Raw genomic sequence first — 23,852 nt, forward strand, 5'->3', positions numbered from 1 at the left:
CCTTTCTTTTACAAAGATCACAGTCCCTAAGGGGAGTGCCAAACATGTTTGCACAAATCTTCGCGTAAATGACCTAACTCCAATGAAAACCCATCCCAAGGGAAGGACCTTCCCTAACCGCTGTGCAGTACTGACGAAAGAAATGTAAAGACTGGAGGCAAAGCTCCTCCCTTCTCATCCATAGCTCTGATTTTTAGAAAAAAAAAAAAAAAAAAGAAAATGCCTTTGAAAGATGATACGTATTATATATCGTATACCTTCCTTTCTCTCTCCAAGAACGGAGGGTATTATTTTCCTCCGCAAAGCTCTTTTCTTATCAACATGTAGCTTAGGACTATTTTCTGAAACATTCTGATGTTTACGTATTTATTTAAGGCTAGAAGTCAGTAAGATAAAAAATGAAATTAGTGGAACGTGCAATGCGTTATCCTCTCTTTTATGGTAATATTAAATATATTAATATAGTTGATGGACCATTTGCTCTCCTGATGCAGAGTATCTTATTCTGAGACATCAATTTCATAAAAGATTTATTTGATGACAAAAGGGCTCAGGCCAAAAGTCTGAGTGTCTGTTCTTTACAAACAAGTTATGACTTTTGTCTAAAGGCATTTTCCATGAAGGACACAAGAAGTCTGGTTTAAGGTGACCTCAAGGGAAATATGAATGTTTTAAAAGTTTGTTTTGGGGTCAAGTTTCTGAGCTACACTGCTAAACAGGGCGTTTCAGAGCACAAAAGATTCTGTACGGCTTGTGTACACAGACCTAATTCACCATATAATGGTTCCCTTCTCTACTTGCTGCCTTGTAGCAATTGCTTTCATTTCTTAGCACATCCTCATTTACGGAGAAGCAGCCAGCCGACTTTCAGATTTATGCCATTATTTGCTTCTTCACCTTGAACTCCAACTGAAGCCTGCTACACTTTTGGAATGTGAGTGCCAAACGGTGGTTGTGTGCCAGACACAAGCACTTTCCAGTTTCACTCAGCTAGCTCTCTTGATTTCAGGGAATCACAGGTTCCTGCTAGAGGGTTTCAATGTGGTACTTACACAGCCCACCTAACTTAACTGCTCCTTTGCCTAAACACTTTGTAACTTGGAGACGCAATTTGGGAACAGAGGCAATTACAACATCAGGGAGCCAGCAACTTCCCTTGACATGGGGAACGAGTAAAACTAGAAATCAGGGATTCTGGGTACTTGACAAATGCCCTCCACACATGGTTCAACGCAGCCCTAACCCTAATTAGCGTACATTAACTCAACAAATACTTATTGAGTGCTTACAAGGTGCTAGGCACTGTTTTGAGGATACAATGACCCAAGGACCTGTTCTAGGCTTCTCACTGGACCTGCCCTAGGAGTATGGTAACCAATACAATAATCACAATAACTCCTTCTAGTTAAGCTTTTATTGTATGCCGGGTACCACCATATTTCACCAGTTCTAAGATTCACATTTTCACATTTCTGGAATCAGAATGCTCCTTCAAAATTAGTGTTTTCTTACAACTGAGGCTGGTCAGGCGGCACACTGGTCTGCTGGTGTGACTGTGGACCTATCTATACACAGGGTTGTATATCAATTCAGGTGGTCTGTGTCTACCTCCTTCTAAAAATACATATTATAAATGCTAAGGAATCATGCCATATTTAACTGATAACCTTTTCTCTCCTTGGGGATACGAACCATAATGACACTTCTCATACACGATGACATATTGGATTTGAAGAAAACTGTATGCACGTATCATTTCAGGGAATACTTGAAGCATCTCTACAAGGTAGGAGTTATCCCTGTTTTCTTGTATGGGGAACTCAGGTGCAGGGAGATTAAACAGCAAGCCCATAGTCATATGGTTTTTAAGTATATACATCAGAATTTGAACCCGGGTCTCTCTGACACCAAAGCCCAAGTATGTACTTTCCATTACAACAAGCTGTTTCTTTTGTAATTACCCAGGCAGGGCGAGAACCTCTGCAACTGTGTTATAGGTAAAATGTAGGATGAAATAATACCTATCCACAGTACATTCAAAGCTGTGCCCAGAATCTTAAATCAGGAAACAAGTACAAATAAATGAACAAATGAAAGACTTAGGAAATGGGGATCTGTGCGCTTGGTGACCCCCCCTAAGTGAGCCAGACAAATAAACAGAGTGTGTGGAGACAGAGACAACCATGTCTCATTACTGCTTCAGGACCAATGACTGCTAGAGAGAGCACTGCTACAGAGGAAGTCCAGGACCGAACTGCATGGTGACTCAAGGGACAGGTGGTGGACACTCCATCCTCACCCACCCGACACACACGTCATGGAGGCACGAAGTCCTGGGCTGGGAGATGATAACAGTATCCCATTTCCTTACTGTGGTCCTTGGGAACCTGGGGTATAGCACTTACTCCCTCCTTCCTGGTTTTGCATTAAGACGCTCTATTAAGTTGGAACCAAAGATTGCGTCCTCATTCTCACCGATCAAGTCCACCCAGGAGGGTGGAAAGCCCTGTATTGGCCGACTAGCTTGATTCCTTACTATTTTTTTTATTGAGGTGTAGTTGATTTACAATGTTGTGTTACTTTCAGGTGCAAAGTGATTCAATTATATATACATATATATATATATATATATATATTTATATGTACATATCTATTCTTTTTCAGATTCTTTTCCATTATAGGTTATTACAGGATATTGAATATAGTTCCCCGTGCTATTCAGTAGGTCTTTGTTGTTTGCCTATTTTGTATGTAGTAGTGTGTATGTGTTAATCTCAGACTCCTAACGTATCCCTCCATCTGACCCCTGACTACTTTGATTTCTGACGGGCACCTTGGGGAGGAAAGCAAAAACACTTCCGTCCCCTCAGCAGAGGAACTCATCTTTTCTGAATGTCGAATGTGAGATACAAATGTTGCCATGTGGTGGCTAGGTGATGAAGACCTAGCTAAGGACTTAACTGACTTTCCGTAATAAGTCGACAGACACTCTGAAATCAGGTATACAATTAGGAAATGGCAGTCCCACTTCCAGAGACGCACCAGTGTGGAGACACTGACAGGACTTTATTATCTGGTTAAGAGCACATGAGCATATCTATTAGATAAAAAGTCTGCTACTAACATGGAATGGATAACACAACTGGGTCCCCTGACTTAACGTGTGGGCAGTTCTCTTTTTCTCTGTGTGGACGACTGTGAGGTTGGACCGTCTGGGGCCGGGGAATTGGGTGGAAATGTTATTTGCCGGATTGTCCAGACATCATCATTAGCATTTTGCCCTTTAGATAATGGGAGATAAATATATAATCTGGAATTCATACAGGAGGGGAAGGTTTAGTGTTTCTCTGGATAGTCAAAGAGCAGTGAGTCTGAAAGAGAGAGCTGACATTTTTCCTAGGCTCTGTCCTCATGAAGGATGCCAGGTTAAACTGACTGTTCTCATCAGTTTCTGTCATTTTCTTTATGTTTCCCCCCAAACCTGCTCTATTCAGCAAGATGGCAATACACAAAATAGCAGCTGAGAACGCAGGATTCATCAGCTGTGAGTCTCAACACATCAATTTCCAAGTGTAGCAACTTTAAACACATTGTAGGCTTTTAGTTTCCATAGAAAATAATCTCTCATTGTTTTCAAAAGAAACTGAAAGCACCCCAAATTACCACACTTTTAACATCCTGACATGTTGATGGCCCGCGTTCTTCCCAGATCAAAGTGAGAGTGGCAGAAGACAGAGCGGTGAACGGCTTACTTAAAACATAGTATTTCATATTTGGCAGGAATTACTGTAGTGAAAAGAGACAAGGTGACTTTCTAACACACACACACACACACACACACACACACACACACGCACATGCACACACACACACATATATATATATATTAGTTTGGCAGGGATCTGAAGAGCTAAAAACTAATTTAGGATGACATAAATGCTCTTATCTTTCTCTCTGCCACCCTTCCTTTCCCAGCCACGTGAAGAGTTTTTGACAGAAGACTTGTTTTTAACTCAGGGGTGACGGTCTGAATCCTGTGTCATGCTGAACTGTTCTGTTGACGCTCATCTTAGAATCTGGAGGATTATCTGGATTTAAACAGCAAAGTCATACACTGCAAGCATCCTTCTTCCTTGATGGGGGGTAGCCCTGCAAGAATGTTGGTGCCTTTTAAGGAAATGAGATCTAGCCAATGTTAACCTGGGACAAGAAAGCAATGATGTCATTCGGGGACCCAGCATTGTTACGACCCGTTAGAAAACCTCAACAAACTAGGCATCAGGCACTGAGTCATCTTTAAAAACAGGCAACGGTTTTGCAGAGACACCTATGGTAACTGAAGATTGAGGACAAGTGAGTACGTGGCAAAATTCCTAGGCGATTCTACTCCATCCATGAGTTGGGGCAGTGTTTCAAGCAGTCTGTTGGGATGGAAATTTTTATCTTATAGAAAGTTTTTTAAAGAGAAAAGAAACTTGCTTTTTCTACTTTTGGTTTGGGTCAAAAATCAGATGTAATTATTCATTATGTAACGGGATTGCAGGCAATCACCTGCTCCGTTTACAGTGGACGTATGTGTGGCTTCTTAGCCAATTTGATAGCATTATGTTTTCGTTTGTTTGTTTTCTTTTCTTTTGATAAAGGTGGAAACACTCTGAAAAGGTGCTCTTAGGAAAAGAACAGTAATACAATCAGACGGGGGTTGGCAAACTCTGGCAACGGCACATGGAGTGGGGAGAGTTTTACGTTTTAAACAGTTGAAAAAAATCAAAAGAATAACATTTCACGACACAGGAAAAGTACATAAAATTCAAATTTCTGTGTCCACAATTAAAGACGCCTGGAACAAAGCCATGAGCATTTGTTTACACACTGTCTGTGGCTGCTTTTCAATTACAACGGCAACATTGAGGAGTTGTAACAGACTGTTTGACCCACAAAATCAAAAATATTTACTATCTGGTTCTTGACAGAAAAAGTTTTCTGGTCTCTGTAATAGAAGATATTTGGGAAAGCAGAAATATGAGGACAGGTTAGGAGACCAAGGAGATGTGGCTTCTGTACACTTCGTCAGAAGACGAATTCAGGAAGGAGGGGAGCCAACTACTCTCCCTTGCTGATAAGGACAGAATTAGGTAAGGTGAATTGATGCTACAAAAAGGATGACTGAGGTTTTATGCAGTATTTGGGAAATATGGCCAACTGTGATGTTTAGTAGAGAGCAGTCAAGGGAAGGATGTTAGACTAGGCATCAGGAGACCAAGCGCCTAGTCCTGGCCCTGCAACTAACTAGCCACGTGACTTGAGACCCTCTGGGCCTCAGCATCAGTTCTTGTCAAATGATTGTAATACGCCAATTTCATTTTCTGCCAGAGTGCATGTTGGGGGCTGGGGGTATGGTTCAAGTTTCATAGTAATATAAAAGTGCTTTAAATGGAAAAGCGTACAGTTCTAAACAAATAGAAGATTCTAACCAGTTACTGTATGTACCCTATAAGGATAAAAACATGGTAGAGTTGGCATAACACAGGTGAGAAACACTACGCTGGTTACATGATTTAGAAACTTAGGGATCCAGAGGGATTTCTGGCATTGCAGGCAATGAAAGTACTTGAGCTGCCCAAGGATAACAGACAGCTTCCTGAGCAGGAAGCTCTCTTGCGTTTCACAGCCAAATTCTTCTCAACCCGTCTTCCCCATAGGAACCATTTGGGCCAGGGGCTGAGTAACGCACAAAATAGTCCCCTAGTGGTTTGTGCAGCTTTTCAGAGGAATTCATTTGAGGATGTTTTGTACACTGGGAGAATCTGGCATCGGGAGAATCTGCTGGAAGAGTGTATCATAAAAGATCTCTGACCTCAGCTGTGTGAACAGGAACTGGGGGACCTCTCCTGAGCTGGTAAAGAGGCTCACGTCTTCCAATTATGCTGATTTACACCCACCCACAGGCTGGGTCTACGGAAGAATTTGTCATGGGGCTGAACGTTTCCAAATTGCTCATTTCTGGAAAGACTTCATGCGGGTTTCAACATGCAAGGAAGATAATTTGGCCTATTTGTTGCAGTTCCTGGCAGGCCTGAACCCAGTGCCTGTCCATAAATGTCCTGCGGTAGACGCTTCAATTTCAGGACCTGTCATGTTCCAGTGGAACACAGGGTCGTGTACGAGCTAGTGTGGGCTCAGGCCTTAAACACTTCGGCCTCCTTAACAGGAAGGCTTTGATTTTTATGTTGTCCTTCTGTTCTCCCTGATGGCTTGTCTTCTAGGTAGGCACAATCACGTGTTGCTCCTGACGGCACTTTTCTCTGTGTTTTCGATGCACTGTTTGTGTCCCTGCAGCTCCGTAATAAATAATATACTGCCTTTCATCTTTAAAGTGATTTATACACATTAATTAATCCTCACCATACTCTGGAGTTTCTGAACGTTAATAACCATCATACTCCCAGGTTTTACTTAGGAAACCAAGACCCAGAAAGAGAACAACTTTGTTAAAGCTAAGGAGAAAGGCATCCCTGGGGTCACGACCAGTCCTCCAGATCGGGACCCCTCACCATGCTTGCAGACCCGTCATCACCTCTGGAGAGTAGCCCTGTAGCCCTCTATGCACCACCACTACTGCTGGGTGAATCGGCCCATTCCATCACTCATTTTGAGTCAAAAACAATTTTTCAGTACTCCAGGGTCGAAGCATAATCTTACCTAAAGCATACATAATAGGAGATGGATTATAAACTAATAAGCCATCCTAAGATGCTCGGGTCCAGCTTCCAGTAGCCTCCAGACTGAGGATACATATGTTTCCTAATCCATCATTTACAAGTTACACACCCAATTAAAACATTAAACTCTCGCTACAGGGTTTTTCATGATCACCCTACAGAAAGCTATTATATTTTAACTATCAAGCTCGATAACTCAGGCACTAGCCATCTATCTCTCTCCTGAGAGTGGAGAAGGAGGTACACAAGGGACGGTATTGGCAGAGGCAGGCAGTGCCTCAATTTCCATATTTGGGCCTCTTCATGGTGCCCACCAGCCCAGCAGAACAATAAGCCTGAGAGGTGAGCTCATGGACCCTTTTTGAAGTTTCTGACACAAAGCTGAAACATGCCAGGACCCCAAAGGCATGTTCAATTTGCTTCCACCAACCCCTCCCCTTCTCCTCCCCAACAGCTACCTGGGGAAGCACACGAAACTACCTTTAATGATACAAAAGATTCCACTCAGGTGATTGAGGGTGCAACAGATGCCCTTCCCCCTCCTCGAGTCAATCCATGACTCCATCCTTCATCAAGAGGTAAGTGAGAAGCAGACATGACCTTCAACTAGGGGTGTGTGGGTATCTGACCTCAGCCCACATGTAGAGCTGGGGTTTAGAGCACAAAGGTGTTTGCAAAGCCCCAGGTAAACATGGTGCGTTTCCCTGGAGTGTCAATTTTCTTACTTCTAGAGGCCATTCCTGAGAGATGCCACTGACGAGGACTGCAAAAACACCTTTTTCTCTATTAAGATGAGCATAGCAACATTATGGGAGAGAGTGAAAACCTCGTATCAGTTCTTGGCCTGTCATGGTTTGCCTTGGGCAGGGCCCCAGATCTCTGGGGGAGCACAGTCCCCCTCCTCTGCCATCAGGCAAGCTTGGGCACAATGGTCTGGGAAGTTCTGGACCAGCTTATTCTCTTGCTGGCTGCCGGAGGATGAAGGAAGTGTGAGAGAGAAGGGAGGGCTTACACTGGGAGAAAGGGCAAAACCAGAATGGTTAGGGTTGGTTTTTATTTTCCCTCTTGTAAAGAGGAAGGGTTTCAGCGTAAGTGTTACGAGCTGATTCAGAGCCGGTCTCTTTTTGCTGCTGGGTTATAGGTTTGCTTTGCAACGCGGCACAGCCAAACTGGAGAGGCCTGACAGAGCGGCCCTGAGATCAAGCCAGAACCATCAAGTGTTTTAAATCAACTTTAACAAATGTCACCGTGGCCTCGGCCCGGGCCAGGAGACCTGCCGCTCGCAAGTTCAGGTGACAAAGTAGCAGTGCTGAGGGCGCCTCGTTGCGGCCAGGAGCTGCGGGCAGGCTTTGTGTCGAGCCCAGGATGCTCAGATGCATGGGGCACCCTGTCCCTGAACTCTTGGCATCTGCTGGTTCCCATAGTTACAAGGCCACATCCCATGGATGCAAATCAGCATCCCTGGCATTCAAAGAAAGACACCCCAGCAACTTCACCAATCTGCTATCCTAAGTCATACCCTGAGCTCCCACCCAGAATCACAGCTGGCGTGGGAGGTGCACCTGACTCAGATTCAGCAGCATGCGGGATGAGACTTGAGGCTACAGGGACAGAGGCAAAGGAGGGGACTTGGGCAAGATCCACTGGGTCTGGGTGACCTGATTCCCTATGAAGACCTGGTTGGGTGCTCTAGCCTCTCTATCCTGTTTCTGTTCTCCAGCTCTAAAAATCATCTAGCTGCTTTGGCTTTCCATCCAATATGATGTTCTAGGCGTGCTGATTTGCTTTTCTTCTTCTATTCGGTTTTTGTCTGAAGTTAACCAATGCTGCGTGAATGTCAGAGCACAGACCTGGGTTAAAATCCAAGATGGAGGAGACCAGAAGGCTACTTGAGGAGTGAGGGATGGGTTGGCAGGAATGACAATTTTCAACTTATCTCCAAGAAAGAATACAGTAAGGATGCTTAATTTCACTTCTGATAAATGTCATTTAGAATCATGAAGGAGAAACTCATCAGACTGAAATGGATTTCAGGAGGAAAAAAGCACTCCCATCCATCACTCATTTTTACATCTTTCAGGAGCCAACAAGCCAACGGTACAGACAACAGAGGCCCTCGACATTCACAAGTCGGCGACATGGCCCCCACCTGCTCACAGCTGCCCTGACTTACCTATGAAATACGCCAGCAGGATGGCCAAGACGAGGGCCGCGGCGATGGCCGACAGGGCGGCGCATTTCCAGCTGCAGTATTTGGAGGGCTTCTTCAGCTTGAAGGCCTTCCTGGAGAAGGTATTCCGGGGCAGCAGGCGGGGTGGTGGTGTGTAAACGGTTCCTGAGGTCAAAGGGTATCCCGGAGAGGAGCTGCTAAACAGGGGTGTGCTTCCCGAGGACGTCTTGAAGAGGAAGTGCCTGTCAGGGAAAGGGAAAGGGTCAGGATCCACATCGTGGTTATTGAGGACCATCCAGCTGGTTTTTTTCCCCCACTCTGCTTTCTATAGCACTAATATAGTTCTGATTATCTACCCAACCGTGTCATGGGCAAAGGGGCGAATGTTACATTTGATGGTGACATAAACTAATTCCATAAACTCACATCATTTCATGTTTTCACATATACCTCTGGATTTTATCTTCCACAATAATCCTGCCACATATGCAAAGCAAATATGGAAACTGAGTTACTGTTGCTCACTCAGAGATGCTGGCCATGATATGGTGAAGATGGTGCTGAGCTCTATCCGGTATTGGGACCTATTATTTAAAGGCACTTGAAGAACAGACTTGTGGTTGCCAAGGGTGGGGAAGGGGTAGGGGAGGGATAGGGGAGGGATAGATTGGGAGTTTGGGATTAGCAGATGCAAACTATTATATATAGGATGGATAAACAACAAGGTCCTACTGTATAGCACAGGGAACTATATTCAATATCCTGGGATAAACCATAATGGAAAAGAATATGAAAAAGAATATACGTATGTATAACTGAATCGCTTTGCTGTACAGCAGAAATTAACATTGTAAACCAACTGTACGTCAATCAAAAAAAGGGCACTTGAAATATGTTGTCACAACTATTTACAAACTAAATATTATAATATCCCCATTTAAGATATGAGAAATCAGGCTTGGCAAAGTCAAGCAACCGTTCAAGGATTTAAACCCCAAGCTCTGTCTTATACTGAAGTCTGTGCTCTTAAGTGTCATCCTAAACTGTCTCTCTTGAGCCTTCTTTCTGGGCTGTTTTCCCCTTTCACTTGCCTCCTGTTCTGAGACCACCCCTCTAGGTCATTTTTTATTTTCCGCATCCTTTTTTTTTTTTTTTAATTGAAGTATAGTTGATTTACAATGCTGTGTTAGTTTCAGGCGTACAGCACAGTGATTATATATAAACATACATATCTATATGTATGTATATATATTCTTTTTCAGATTATTTTCCATTATAGGTTATTACAAGACACTGAACATAGTTCCCTGTGCTATACAGTAAATCCTTGTTGTTTATCTATTTTATATATAGTAGTGTATATCTGTTAATCCCAAACTTCTAATTTACCTCTCCCCCACCCTTTTCCCCTTTGGTAACCGCAAGTTTGCTTTCAAGATCACAATTCTTTCTTTGGAAATATCTTTGTCTGCCAACTGAACAAGGTGCCCCTTGTCTAGAACTATGGTATGTCAACAGGATAATGCGCTGTACTGTTGACCCTTAATAGAACCCTTTCTCAGGGGTCAGGAGACTGTCACTCTAAGGACACATCAAAGACCATCAATTCTCCCCAATAGATTTTCTCCCTCTTATGTGTGCCATTTCTGAAACTTCAAAGGTGCCATGCCACACCTTGTTTAAAATGACTCGCCTTCCGGAAAATATCTAGTGGATTTCAAAGCACGGGTTCAGCAGAGTCTAGAGTCTGACCACATGGAGGCTGGGGGCTGTGTCTTATTTTGTTCCTTGTTCATCTTTATGGTCCCAGGACCCAACACCAGTTCAGCATGTAGGGGCGACTTGAATGAATAAATGAAGCTCCCTCATTGTTTTACGAATTTACTCAGTTTCAATTCTAAGATTTTAAAATGTTATACAGGTATTTCCTTTCCCTTCAAGTCTTCATTAGGTGCAATTATATTTATGGACCACACACACTATGGGTCATAATGCTAAATGTTTTACTTGAAACTAAATCTCACGGTGACCCTATGAAGTGAATACTATTTTTACCTTAGTTTTACAAACAAGAAAACCGAAGCCCAGAGTTAGCATGCAGTGTCACTGGGCCTTAAACTCCGGTCTGCCTGACGCTAAAAGCTCTAACGGGACTTACTATACTACATTCTCCTTGCATATGGTGGTTAGCAGGCTTTCCCAGTGGGATTCTGAGGCAAGATCGCTGTCCTTACAAATATTTGTATCTTGGCTGCTTCCAGATAAAACTTTGAAAGTATTTTAATTCTTTTTTTTTTTGCGGTACGCGGGCCTGTCACTGTTGTGGCCTCTCCCGCTGGGGAGCACAGGCTCCGGACGCGCAGGCTCAGCGGCCATGGCTGACAGGCCCAGCCGCTCCGTGGCATGTGGGATCTTCCCCGACCGGGGCACGAACCTGTGTCCCCTGCATCGGCAGGTGGACTCTCAACCACTGCGCCACCAGGGAAGCCCCTGAAAGTATTTTAATTCTTGACAAAGATCAAAGGAGCCTGAGATCACTGACAACCATGTCAGAAAATGAGTATCTGATTAGTGAATTATTTAGCATGGCTAACATCAAAATAAACAAGCAATACTTAAAACTTTATTTGTGGGGGCTTCCCTGGTGGCGCAGTGTTTGAGAATCTGCCTGTTAATGCAGGGGACACGGGTTCGAGTCCTGGTCTGGGAGGATCCCACATGCCGCGGAGCAGCTAAGCCCATGCGCCACAACTACTGAGCCTGCGCGTCTGGAGTCTGTGCTCCGCAACAAGAGAGGCCGCGACAGTGAGAGGCCCGCGCACCGCGATGAAGAGTGGTCCCCGCTCGCCGCAACTGGAGAAAGCCCTTGCACAGAAACGAAGACCCAACACAGCCAAAATAAATAAATAAATTAAAAACTTCTGATGTTCAGTGGAACTAAAAAATGGCATTAAAAAAAAACAACTTTATTTGTGCTATAAGAATGTTCAATGATCTGAACACAGCCAAGAGGTTTGATTCTATAAGTAAGGTTTGTACTCCCTGTCCAATAGATGTCTTTGAATGCTCCTGATAAAAAGAGCCTTTGGAGGAGGAGGCAGTAGGCGTTGTGTCCCAAGGAGGCACTTTGGAGCAAGATTCATCTGGGTCGGAGTCCTGGCAGTGCCATTCCTGGACAAGGAAGTTCATGTAAGTTACCTGACGCTGCTCTTGACAGCCTCCATTTCCTCATGGGTAAAATGGAGTAAAGTGGGGGTAAGAATAGCACAGGTTGTTGTGGGGATTACACACCACCACGTAGGACAACCACTTAACCAAGGGTGTGTTTCATCGTAAGTACTCGACGCCCTACAAATAGCATTGATTCTTAATTCTTCAGAGAATATAGGAGGCTGAAACATGAGTTTTACATTTAAAGCCTGACAAACGTTGAGCAAACACCTGAGGAGTTCTCCAGATCATAGATAATAGTCCACTGCCTTATAATTAAGCTAGAACATATACACACCAGAAAGCCAGGGTGGTGGAAGAACTCTGGGATTTGACTTAGAACTACTTCAGGTTTACTTCTTGGACAATTCTCCAAGAGTGGGTAGTAAAATCAGGGAATCAAACTTAGAGGAATACACGGACATTGTAAGCCGTCATTAATGAGTGTTTACAAATATACGAACACCAGTTCTCACTCCAACAGAGATCTCACCCATTCCCCTGGCTTCAGCCATCACTGATGGGGCTGGAGTCCCCAGATCTCCATTTCTAGCTCAAGTTCTTTCCTGAGACCCACATTCCAATTGTGTATTGGGCATGTCTTCCTCTGCCTTCCTTAACTCTCTTGAACAAGTTGCAACCAAACACGGACTCTTTTCCTTCCCCTCCCCAATCACACTCCTCCTGACTCCTGTTATTTCCAGTCGTCTAGGACACAATCGTCATCTTTACCTCCTCCTTTCCCTCATCTTCTCCTACACGATGGGTTAAAGATCCCTTTCATTTTATTTCTGAAAACTTCTCCCACCAACCCTCTCCTTCATCCCTCTGCTACTTCTCTTCCCAAACCACAAATTCCATCACGCCCTCACTTATAAATCCCTAGGGATTCTCCAGTACTTAGAAGAGGAAACCCAAATCTCAATACGGGACCACACTCTTACAACCACTACTCAGCCTTTTTATCCTCGTCTCCAACCTTATGCTTCCAGCTCCCATGAACTCCATACTTCAGCCACACCAAACAGACACAGTGCTCCTTAACGAGTCTGTTCATGCCACGGTGCCTTTGTGGATGATGTGTAATGCTTTCTGGAATGGCTTTTCTTTTTCTTTCCCACCCATCCCACCCCACCCAACTCCTACTCACCTGCCAACGACCCACCTCGGAAACCTATTCCAACCTTGCCCTCAAGCCCAAGCACCCCGTCACTTTGTGCACTCAAGAAGCTATTTATATACTTGTTTATATATATGTGTGTGTGTGCATATATATATAAATGTATATACAAACAATACTTATATAAATAATATATAACATATTATATACTATGTTATGTTATGTAAATATGTTTAATGTGTCTGTCCCAAACCAAATTTACACTTGACAGCGGTATTACTGTCTTGGTACTTCCAGAATCTAAACAGCAGGGCCACAACATCAGTCACAGTTGTGGACAGAATCAATAAAGCGAAAGCAGGAATGTTTTAGCAACATGAGAGAAATCACAAGGTGAAGGTTAAGAAGTTTAAACTGACTTTAGTTATTTTTTAATGCACCCATTTATAAGAAATAATAGAACAATATGATTACTATTTCTTATATAGTAAGTCTCCTACACACGAACCTTCAAGTTGTGAACTTTCAAAGGTGCGAACACGTGTTTGCCTGTCCAATCACGTAAGTTAGTTCACGTGTCTCACGTATGTTGTCACATGCGTGCATCCTCTACGAGTGGTTGTGCTTTTGTGTACTTTACTATAAAATACTGTAGAGAGTACAGTGGTACAGTATCTTTATTTCAAGCCCAGAACCTGTGCCATCCATGTCAGGCGTGAGTGAAATTGCAGCCTGCCCTCCGTCTCCTGTTGCTGACGATCCTTCAGCTCCACCATCTCCCACCTCCTCTCCCTCCTCCAGTCAGTAACTCTCCTTGCCTGTTCACTCGATGCCAGCCCCTGTATGCCAGCTATTGTACTGTACGACTGTACTCTTCAAGGTACTGTACCATAAGATTAAAAATGTTTTATTTTGTGTTTTTTTAATGTATGATTTGTGTGAAAAGTATTATAAACCTATTACAGTACAGTACTATATAGCTGACTGTGTTAGTTGGGTACCCAGGCTAACTTTGCTGGACTTATGAACAAACTGGACTTATGAAAGAGATCTCAGAACAGAACTCGTTCGTATGTAGGGACTTAACTGGGATTGCTTCATGATTGCTTCATGAGATCCTAACACTGTCCCCTTGACAATCCAATCTATTTTTCATACTTCCTTCTAAAAAGAAAGTCAGATTATGTCACATGTCATCACCGTCCCCTTCTCCAAGAAAGAAAGAAGGAAGGAAGGAAGGAAGGAAGGAAGGAAGGAAGGAAGGAAAGGAAAGGAAAGGAAAGGAAAGGAAAGGAAGGAAGGAAGGAAGGAAGGAAGGAAGGAAGGAAGGAAGGAAGGAAAGGAAGGAAGGAAGGAAGGAAGAAAAGGAAGGAAGGAAGGAAAGGAAGGAAGGAAGGAAGGAAGGAAGGAAGGAAGAAAGAAAGAAAGGAGGGAGGGAGGGGAAGGGAAGGAGGGAAGGAAAGAAGGAAAGAAAGTAAAAGTAAAGGCTTCCAATAATACTTAGAATAAAATCAGAAATCCTTCCCATGGCCTACAATTCCCTGCATGATCTGCCCTCTGGCCACCTCTCCAACTGTATCTTCCTCCACTTTATCCTCCTCCCCTCCATGAGTTACACTGTCCTTTTGCTAGTCCTCATCATATCACATCCAACATATTCCTGCCTCAGGGCCTTTGCACTTGCTGTTCCCTTTGCCTGGAAATAGCTGCACGATTCGTTTCTTCATATCATTCAACATTCTGTTCCAGAGTCACTTTCCCAGAGAGATCTTTCCTGCCTCCCTTACTTTTTTCTCTGTCATTCTCTATCCTGTTATAACTGCTTTATTCTTCTTCAGGGTATATGCATTTGTGCTATTTACTGTCTGCCTCCATCATTAGAACTGAATTTCTATGAAGTCCAAAATAATTGGGTTTGTCTGATGTGTTCATCACTGTATCCTAACATCTAGAATAGAGCCTGGCACAAAGAAGGAAGTCAACAAATCTTTGTTGAGTGAAAGACCTGCAACGTTCCCAAGGCCAAAATCATGAATGCTAAAAGGACAATACTGTGAACATTTTGAATTCTGAAATTAGGATTCCTTCTGCCATGTTGACTCTTATTTTCCAAACAGATTTATAAGTTTGCATAGTTCATACAGGCAAGTGTCCATATTTATACATACAAGGCCAGATCCTGCCACAGACCAAAAACAACCTGTATACTTTTTGGCACTGTATTATCTTTTTCAAGATACATCTCTCAGGCCGCTCACTGGTATTGTGGTGTCTCTAATGATCACTGTTAAATGAAACTCATTTAGTTATCACATCCCTTGTTTCTAGTTTCTGGTCCTTAGAATTATTAAATCAGAGTACCAAAGACATGTAGTCTCCTCACACCATACAGTTACACCCTGCTGTTATGAATCTCTAGAAGATTACATTCAACAAATAAAAAAAGAAAGATTCTAGGGCTTCCCTGGTGGCGCAGTGGTTGAGAGTCCGCCTGCCGATGCAGGGGACACGGGTTCGTGCCCCAGTCCGGGAAGATCCCACATGCCGCGGAGCGGCTGGGCCCGTGAGCCATGGCCACTGAGCCTGTGCGTTCAGAGTCTGTGCTCCGCAACGGGAGAGGCCTCAACAGTGAGAGGCCCACGTACCGAAAAAAAAAAAAAAAAAAAAGAAAGATTCTAAAGAAGCGATCTTTAGATTACGTCCCATAAATACCTGCTTTAGGATCACCTGAAGGCTCTGCTAGAAAAGTACAAATTCCTGGGCTGCATCCAGACCTAGGCCTGGGGTCTGGGAGTGTATTGGTGAAGAAGCTTCCTAAGTGATTCTAATGTATGATAAAGTTTAAGAAACTCTACCCTAACCGTCTTTGCAACTTTCAAATACGTCTGACTTATCCAGAACACACTAGATGGTTACTAGATATATTTTTTAAAATGCAAGTTTCGAATGCTGATGTCTTTAGGCGTGACATGTCATGTCAAAACTTATTTTCAAATGACTCAGCCAAAAGATCTCTCTCTATATAGATATATAAGGCACACGTGGCAAAATGATAGCAATTGTTGAAACTAGGTGGGTTTTTTTATGTAGTACTATTCTTCCAACTTTTCTGAATGTTTGAAAATTTTCATAGTAACAAGTTGAAAAAATGCAAGCTCTGATTCACCCAAAGGTCGCAGTCACATGAAGCAGGAATAAAGGTAAATAAAATGAAGCAAGACCCACAAGGTGATGGCCTGGCCAGATGGTCAGTGGGAGGACCCGGAAGGCTTAGGGAACTTCTCTGGATTTTTCCTGAACTGGCTATTAAGACAGCTTTTCCCCCCTCAGGGGCAGGCTGAGGGTGCTCCAAGGGATCATTTGTGATGCCCCAACCGAACGTCTTCCCAGCAGTCGGCCATGGAAGTAGCTCAGCTCAGGACTCCAGGCATCAGCAGAAATGTGTCGTTTCCAAATGCACTTGACATTCTTCAAGCACAACTCAATTGCTCTCAGAATCGGCCACTTGTGCCTCGGAAAGGAAAGGCAAATGAGGGGCCCCTAAAGTGCTGCCCTTGGAGTTTGCTGACACTTGAGGGGAGAGAGAAAATCAGCCCTTGATGTTGCACAAAAAAATAATACTTCTTTTTTTGTGTGCATACATCTTTCCTTCGTAGCCGCGTGCGTTATCAAAGCTTCAGTCCCGGGACCCAGCATTCTGCTCGCCACAGGTTAGGGGCTCAGAGGCTGGCTGTCGAATTGAGTAGTAAAGCTAAGGAAGGATGGTTCCTCTCTGTCCTCTGTTCTGTACCCTCGGTCCCAGTGAGCTCTTAGAATAAAGTAATCATCACTTCACCCTAAACTATCAATCTTTTTAGTACATGTCACCACTTCTCCTCTTGTGAAAACAAAACTGTTTAATAAAAACTATGAGAGAGCACGCAAACCTAACAGCCATTCCCCCATGCGCTTTACATAACAGCAAAGGCAGGCAGTTTTGAGGCAGGATCTTGGCAAACCAGGCTTTTGCTTCAGATTGGCTTAGAAAATTAAGGGCATACCTTTTTCTCTGATGAAACAACCATGGAAGATTTTAAAAAGAAGTCTAACAAACAAGAAACTCATGCCTCACATCCATGTAAGAAGGACCCCATCAATTAAAAACACCGTGCATTTTTTTTTAAACATCATTATTGGAGTATAATTGCTTTACAATGGTGTGTTAGTTTCTGCTGTATAACAAAGTGAATCAGCTATACGTATACATATGTCCCTGTATCTCCTCCCTCTTGCGTCTCCCTCCCACCCTCCCTATCCTACCCCTCTAGGTGGTCACAAAGCACCGAGCTGATCTCCCTGTGCTATGCGGCTGCTTCGTACCAGCTATCTGTTTTACATTTGGTAGTGTATATATGTCCATGCCACTCTCTCACTTCATCCCAGCTTACTCTTCCCACTCTCCATGTCCTCAAGTCCATTCTCTACATCTGCGTCTTTATCCCTGTCCTGCCCCTAGGTTCTTCAGAACCTTTTTTTTTATTATTGTTCCATATATATGGGTTAGCATACGGTATTTGTTTTTCTCTTTCTGACTTCCTTCACTCTGTATGACAGACTCTAGGCCCATCCACCTCACTACAAATAACTCAATTTCCTTTCTTTTTATGGCTGAGTAATATTCCATTGTATATATGTGCCACATCTTCTTTATCCATTCATCTGTCGATGGACACTTAGGTTGCTTCCATGTCCTGTCTATTGTAAATAGAGCTGCAATGAACATTTTGGTTCATGACTCTTTTTGAATTATGGTTTTCTCAGGGTCGATGCCCAGTAGTGGGATTGCTGGGTCGTATGGTAGTTCTATTTGTAGTTTTTTAAGGAACCTCCATGCTGTTCTCCATAGTGGCTGTATCAACTTACATTCCCACCAACAGTGCAAGAGGGTTCCCTTTTCTCCACACCCTCTCCAGCATTCATTGTTTGTAGATTTTTTGGTGATGGCCATTCGGACTGGTGTGAGGTGATACCTCATTGTAGTTTTGATTTGCATTTCTCTCATGATTGGTGATGTTGAGCATCCTTTCATGTATCTGTTGGCAGTCTGTATATCTTCTTTGGAGAAATGTCTATTTAGGTCTTCTTTCTCTTTTTGCATTGGGTTGTTTGTTTTTTGATATTGAGCTGCATGAGCTGCTTGTATATTTCACTGTGCATTTTTATTTTATTCTTGCGATAGAGATGGAGTTCGACTGATCTAGAGCAGAAGCTTTGAGAAGCAGTGGCTGGCTAAATTACTTGAGGCCCCAACAAAAGATTTCTCTTCCTTCTCTCCTGAGTCAATTGTGAATAAACTCACTCATTAACCTGAAAACCTACCAAAGAAACAAAGAAACAAATATGGAAAATCCCTTAACACCAAGTACCATTTTGTTTTTCAGCTTGCAACCAGTGGGATCCTAAGAGGCAGTCGCCCTCTTTTTTCTTGGTTTAGCTGTATTCCCAGGGTGAACTCCCAGCAGGGCTTCGAAAAGGAAATGTACTAGAGAAACAACTGTACAGAGGACAAGTTTTTGTTTCCTTCCTCTCGCTCTCTCTCAATCTGGATCCCGCTCTCTCATCACAGAGCACCATGCAACTAACCAGGACGACTAAGGACAACAGTGCAGCCGCTGTCTTTGCTCATGAAGTCAGCTGCAGCCAACGTTCTCCTTGAAACCGAGTGAACGCCTTGAATGGTCTCCAGGTAGCACCGTGTGCAAAAAAGCAGCTCTGGTTATCAGGGAAACCAGGTATTGATTGTTGCTCTACCGAGAAAATTGACTTCTCCAGAAAACAAACTCAGAGATATTCAGAGTAGCGGATGAAAGTATTGATACGCCATCCATTAACCCCTGAAAGATTTTGAGTATTATACGGGCTGTTGCTGAAATTTGATAAAAAGCCAGAGAAAGGAGAGAGGCAGAAGTACACCAGGAGTTGGGGGGTGGTGATCAGTACAGAAGATCCCATCCCATCTCACTGGCGCTGGCCATGCCCTTTGAAGCGCTAGGTTTATTGTGTCTAAAGGAGTTAGTTTAATCAAGAGGCAGCCCATATATACGTGTTAGCATACGGTATTTGTTTTTCTCTTTCTGACTTAGGGGGAAGGGTAAGCTGGAACAAAGTGAGAGAGTGGCAGTGACATACATACACTACCAAATGTAAAACAGATAGCTAGTGGGAAGCAGCCGCACAGCACAGGGAGATCAGCTCGGTGCTTTGTGACCACCTAGAGGGGTAGGATAGGGAGGGTGGGAGGGAGACGCAAGAGGGAGGAGATACAGGGACATATGTATACGTATAGCTGATTCACTTTGTTATACAGCAGAAACTAACACACCATTGTACAGCAATTATACTCCAATAAAGATGGTAAAGGAAAAAATAAAAAATTTTTTAAAAGAGGCAGCCCATAAAGGGTACTGTAGCATGTAAAGTTGCTATAATTAGATTTTCAGGAGATATGATAAAACCTTTAGCTGGAGAGAGGTTAAATAACCACCACACTTTCTGGCATCGCTATTGTGCTCTCCAATCTGAGAAGGAATGGTGGCGGTAGAGGGGAAACTCGAAGGGTGGGTGAGATGGCGGGGGAGAGAGAGATAGAGAGATAGAGAGAGAGAGAGAGAGAGAGAGAGAGAGAGAGAGAAGGGAGAGAGAGACACACATAGGGCATGCAGAGAAAAAGAAAAAGAAAATAGAAAAAGAGGGAAGCTTCCAGGATGAGATGGAAAAACCATGAGATAATGAGAACGATGATGTTGGATACCATACTGTTCAGCCACTATTTATTTATTTATTTATTACCGGTGCCATGCAGCATGTGGGATCTTAGTTCCCCAACCAGGGATCGAACCCACACCCCTGCATTAGAAGCACAGAGTCTTAACCACTGGACGCCCAGGGAAGCCCCCCAGCCACTTTTTGAATAGCAAAACTAAGCAATCTTTTAAGTGTTGTGCCTTTATTTTCCTATTTGCAAATGTAAGAGGTACACATTACAAAAGAAAGACCAAGTATATAAGTTAAAAAAAAAAAAACAGAAAGCAAAGGTCTCCCGTACTCTGAGAGAGACTGGTAAACATTTGATGTTTAGAGTCAGACTTTTCCCTATATATAAACATTCTCTTATTATTATTAATTTAATTCTTTTTGAAACCAGTAAGGTATTGAGTGTACAGATTCTGAACCTGGACAACCAAGGTTTGGATCCTGGCATTGGGCAAGTTACTTACCCCTCTAAGTCCCTGTGGCCTCACCTTTAAAGGGAAAGATGGCTCGTACCTACTTTATAGGCTTGTTAGGGGGATTGGATGAATTTATTTACGTGAAAGCCTTAACACTGAGCTTGACGTCCAGTGAGTGATCAATAAATGTAGCTATTAATCGCCTGAAGGTTCGAATCATGTATATCTTGCTCTTTACTAGATCTCCCTGACCTACACAGTGCCCAGCTCATTTAAAATATATGTAAAGTGAATGCGTTGTCCTAATTAGCACAGTGACTAGAGCATTGCTGGCAGCTCCACCCCTCAAAAATAATTTTATTAGGAAGGGAAGGGATGGAGGACATCACTAATATGTTTCTTCTCCTCTTCCGGTTGGGAATTTATGCTTGGGTTGAGAGGTGAACTGTTGCTTTAAAAACAAAACTTTAAAAATGTTTAAAAAAACCTGTTACTTCCCAAGTTTGAAGAAGCAGCCAGTAACCCAATTAGTATAATGAAAAGCCCATTTCATATCATGAGTCCCTAAGCTTAGACTCAAACCAATTTTGATGCAATGAGAAATAGGCTTTCAAGGTTTCTGACCCCTGAACCTTTTAGATCAGAGGGGACCGTCATTACATTTGCATATGCCATGAGCAACAGGAAGATCCTCTATTTTGCCCTCTTCAAAATGTGCAGTCATACCAAAAATACTCACAGCTGGAATAATTAGCAACTCAATTTATTGCCTTCCATTTTCTAAATAGAAGCTTGATATTTAAATAGCGTCACACTGTGATATAACATAGCCTTTCTCATGGAAACACTTTGTTTTTCTTTTCCCCCTATGAAATGATATGCTGTTCAGTGTGACAGGCAAAGTCTCAGGAGGTCACTAAAGAAACCTGGTGTTTTGTGAGCAAATCCACTTCAGAGTCTTTGGGATGAGATAAGGAGTCTTCGCCCTCAAACAAACCACCGCCCCCCCACCCCGCCCCCCGCCAGTTGTTCACTTCTTGACTTTTTTCAAGTTAATTGGTAAGAGTCTTAATATAGTACAGGAAAAAAAAACAAAGACTTCTGACTTTGATTTCAAACATGACCTTGAATCCACCATACACTATAATATGGTGACTTCAAACTTGACCTTGAATCCACCCTACACTATAATATGGGAGTGCAGAGACAGCCATCTGAAATAGACTTGCATTTGTGTTCACTGGCAGCCAGAGGTGGATGCAGACAGAATGCATGCCATCAGATACAATCAAGGAGCAGAATGACTTCTCCCGCTGTGTTTACTGCCTGTACCATTCAGAGAGTCAAAGAATTTTCGAGCTGGAGGGAACCTTACAGTATGTCCCTTTATCATATTCTGCTTCACGCTATTACATCTGTCCTGTGTGTTTGCCTTGTCTCTCCAGTCAAATTACAAGCTTCTCCACAGCAGGTCCTATATCTTTTGCTTCCTAGTATTCTTCTCTGTCCATAGTATGTGTTCAACAAATGTCTGCTGAAGGAACACACAAATTACGGTTTAATGGCAAATGTACAGGCTTTGGAGTGAGGCACGTCTGGACTGGAATCTCAACTCCATGAGGAGCTGCATGACGTTGGGAATGCCAAATAATCTCTCTGAGCCTCAGATGCCTCCTCTAAAGGATGGGTAAATAATAATATGTACATTACAGAACTGTTGGAAGGGCTGAAAGAGGTAATAGAATTTGTGAGCACAGAAGCTGGCCTATAGGAGGTGTTTAATCCATGTATGTATTGTATTTTTTCCTCATCCCTGGAAAGAATATCTAAAATATGGGGGCTTCCCTGGTGGCGCAGTGGCTGAGAGTCCGCCTGCTGATGCAGGGGATACGGGTTCGTGCCCCGGTCCGGGAAGATCCCACATGCCGTGGAGCGGCTGGGCCCGTGAGCCATGGCCGCTGGGCCCGCGCGTCCGGAGCCTGTGCTCTGCAATGGGAGAGGCCACAACAGTGAGATGCCTGCGTACCGAAAAAAAAAAAAAAAAATCTAAAATATGAAGTTATGAGTCAACCGATATTTATTGGGCACATGGATAGAATGGTGAATTAAGTCCTTACCCTCATGGGGGATTTCTAATTGGAGAGACAGACCAAATAAACAAAACTCAAGTCTGAGTAAACCAATAAATACATGAAATAATTACAAAGTGTGAGAAGTACTATGAAGGAAACAAAGAACTAAGAGAAAATGTGGGACGCCATTAGTGTGGTCACTCCTCTCTGAGGAGATGATCAAAAAGAGGAGGTCTGAGGATAAGAAACGGTAATCAAACGGTGAAAAGAGCATCCCAGGCAAAGGAAATGTATGTGCAAAGGCCCTGAGGTGGGAAAGATTGAATTTTTGAGGCTGTGAATGAAGAACAGCGTGGATCACTGTGTCGTGATCCAGGGGCTAAGTGGTGGGAAGAAGAGGTTGGCCCAATGGAAGACTATATTATGCATGGTTTTGAGAGCAAGGAATTTGGATTTTAGTCCAAATACAAAGGGTTTTAAACTTTATCTTCTCTGTGAACAAAGGAAGCAGATTTAGGAACACTCAAACTTGAAAATAACTATGGTAGAAGAGACTCATGGGAATTCAGTCTAGCCCTCTATGATGAGAAGGCCTGGCTGTATGCTTTGCCATCTGCCTTGAGGGTTTGGGTTTTTCTCCAGAATATTCTAGCCACCCCTTAACATGGCACCTATCACTCTGTCGGCATGTGGATATAATTAGACATCTTAAGGTGAACGTGAGCAAACACAACTCCCGACTTTCACTCCAAACTATCCTTCTCTTCAGGCTTCACCCATATTGGTTAAAGAAGCCATCCCCCATCAGCTGGACAGATGCCATCCCCAGGAAGCAGACTCTAGGAAGAAACATCTGCATACAGAAACTTTATTAGCAAGCGCTCTTGGGAGTGACAGAAGCAGGCTGGGCGGAGGGAGAAACTGAACGGGGATGCTGTCGCAAAGGGCGAGCTCTGGATCTGGGATGCCTCTGCAGAGTGGTTTCAATTTGGGCTGCAGGATCTGGGCCTTAATAACCTCACCTGGGCCAGTCATTAGATGTGGGCTGTCCACAGGGATGTAACCTTGGGTGCAGGGTGGCTGTCTTTAGCTGAAGTTCAGTCTCAGAGAGGGACCTGGCTGAGATCTGTTGTCAGGCGAGATGCGTGCTCTGGTTTCAGAGGGTGGCATCCGGGCGAGCGCCATACCGTACACCTCACTAGGCTTCACTAGGGTTCCTGTCCTTCCCTCACACCTGATCCATCTTCAGTCGATTTCCTTTCTGCCTCCAATCCATCTTCTTCTCGCCACTTACACCTCTGTATCACCTTGTGCCTGACCTACAGCCTCCAGCAGCCTCTAAACAGGTCT

General features: G+C 43.5%; 1 protein-coding gene across 13 annotated transcripts in view; it reads right to left on the reverse strand.

The window, feature by feature from the left end:
* The window catches only part of TENM2 (teneurin transmembrane protein 2), a 713,065-nt gene that overhangs the window by 277,693 nt on the left and 411,520 nt on the right, over window positions 1-23,852 (reverse strand). For all 13 annotated transcript variants that reach the window (XM_033432114.2, XM_033432113.2, XM_033432112.2 and 10 more), the window contains one exon: window positions 8,896-9,134. In XM_033432114.2, the coding sequence (XP_033288005.1) occupies window positions 8,896-9,134 (239 nt within the window). The remainder of the gene's footprint in view (window positions 1-8,895; window positions 9,135-23,852) is intronic.

Source organism: Orcinus orca, chromosome 3, assembly GCF_937001465.1.
Source record: "Orcinus orca chromosome 3, mOrcOrc1.1, whole genome shotgun sequence".
Lineage (NCBI taxonomy): Eukaryota > Metazoa > Chordata > Mammalia > Artiodactyla > Delphinidae > Orcinus > Orcinus orca.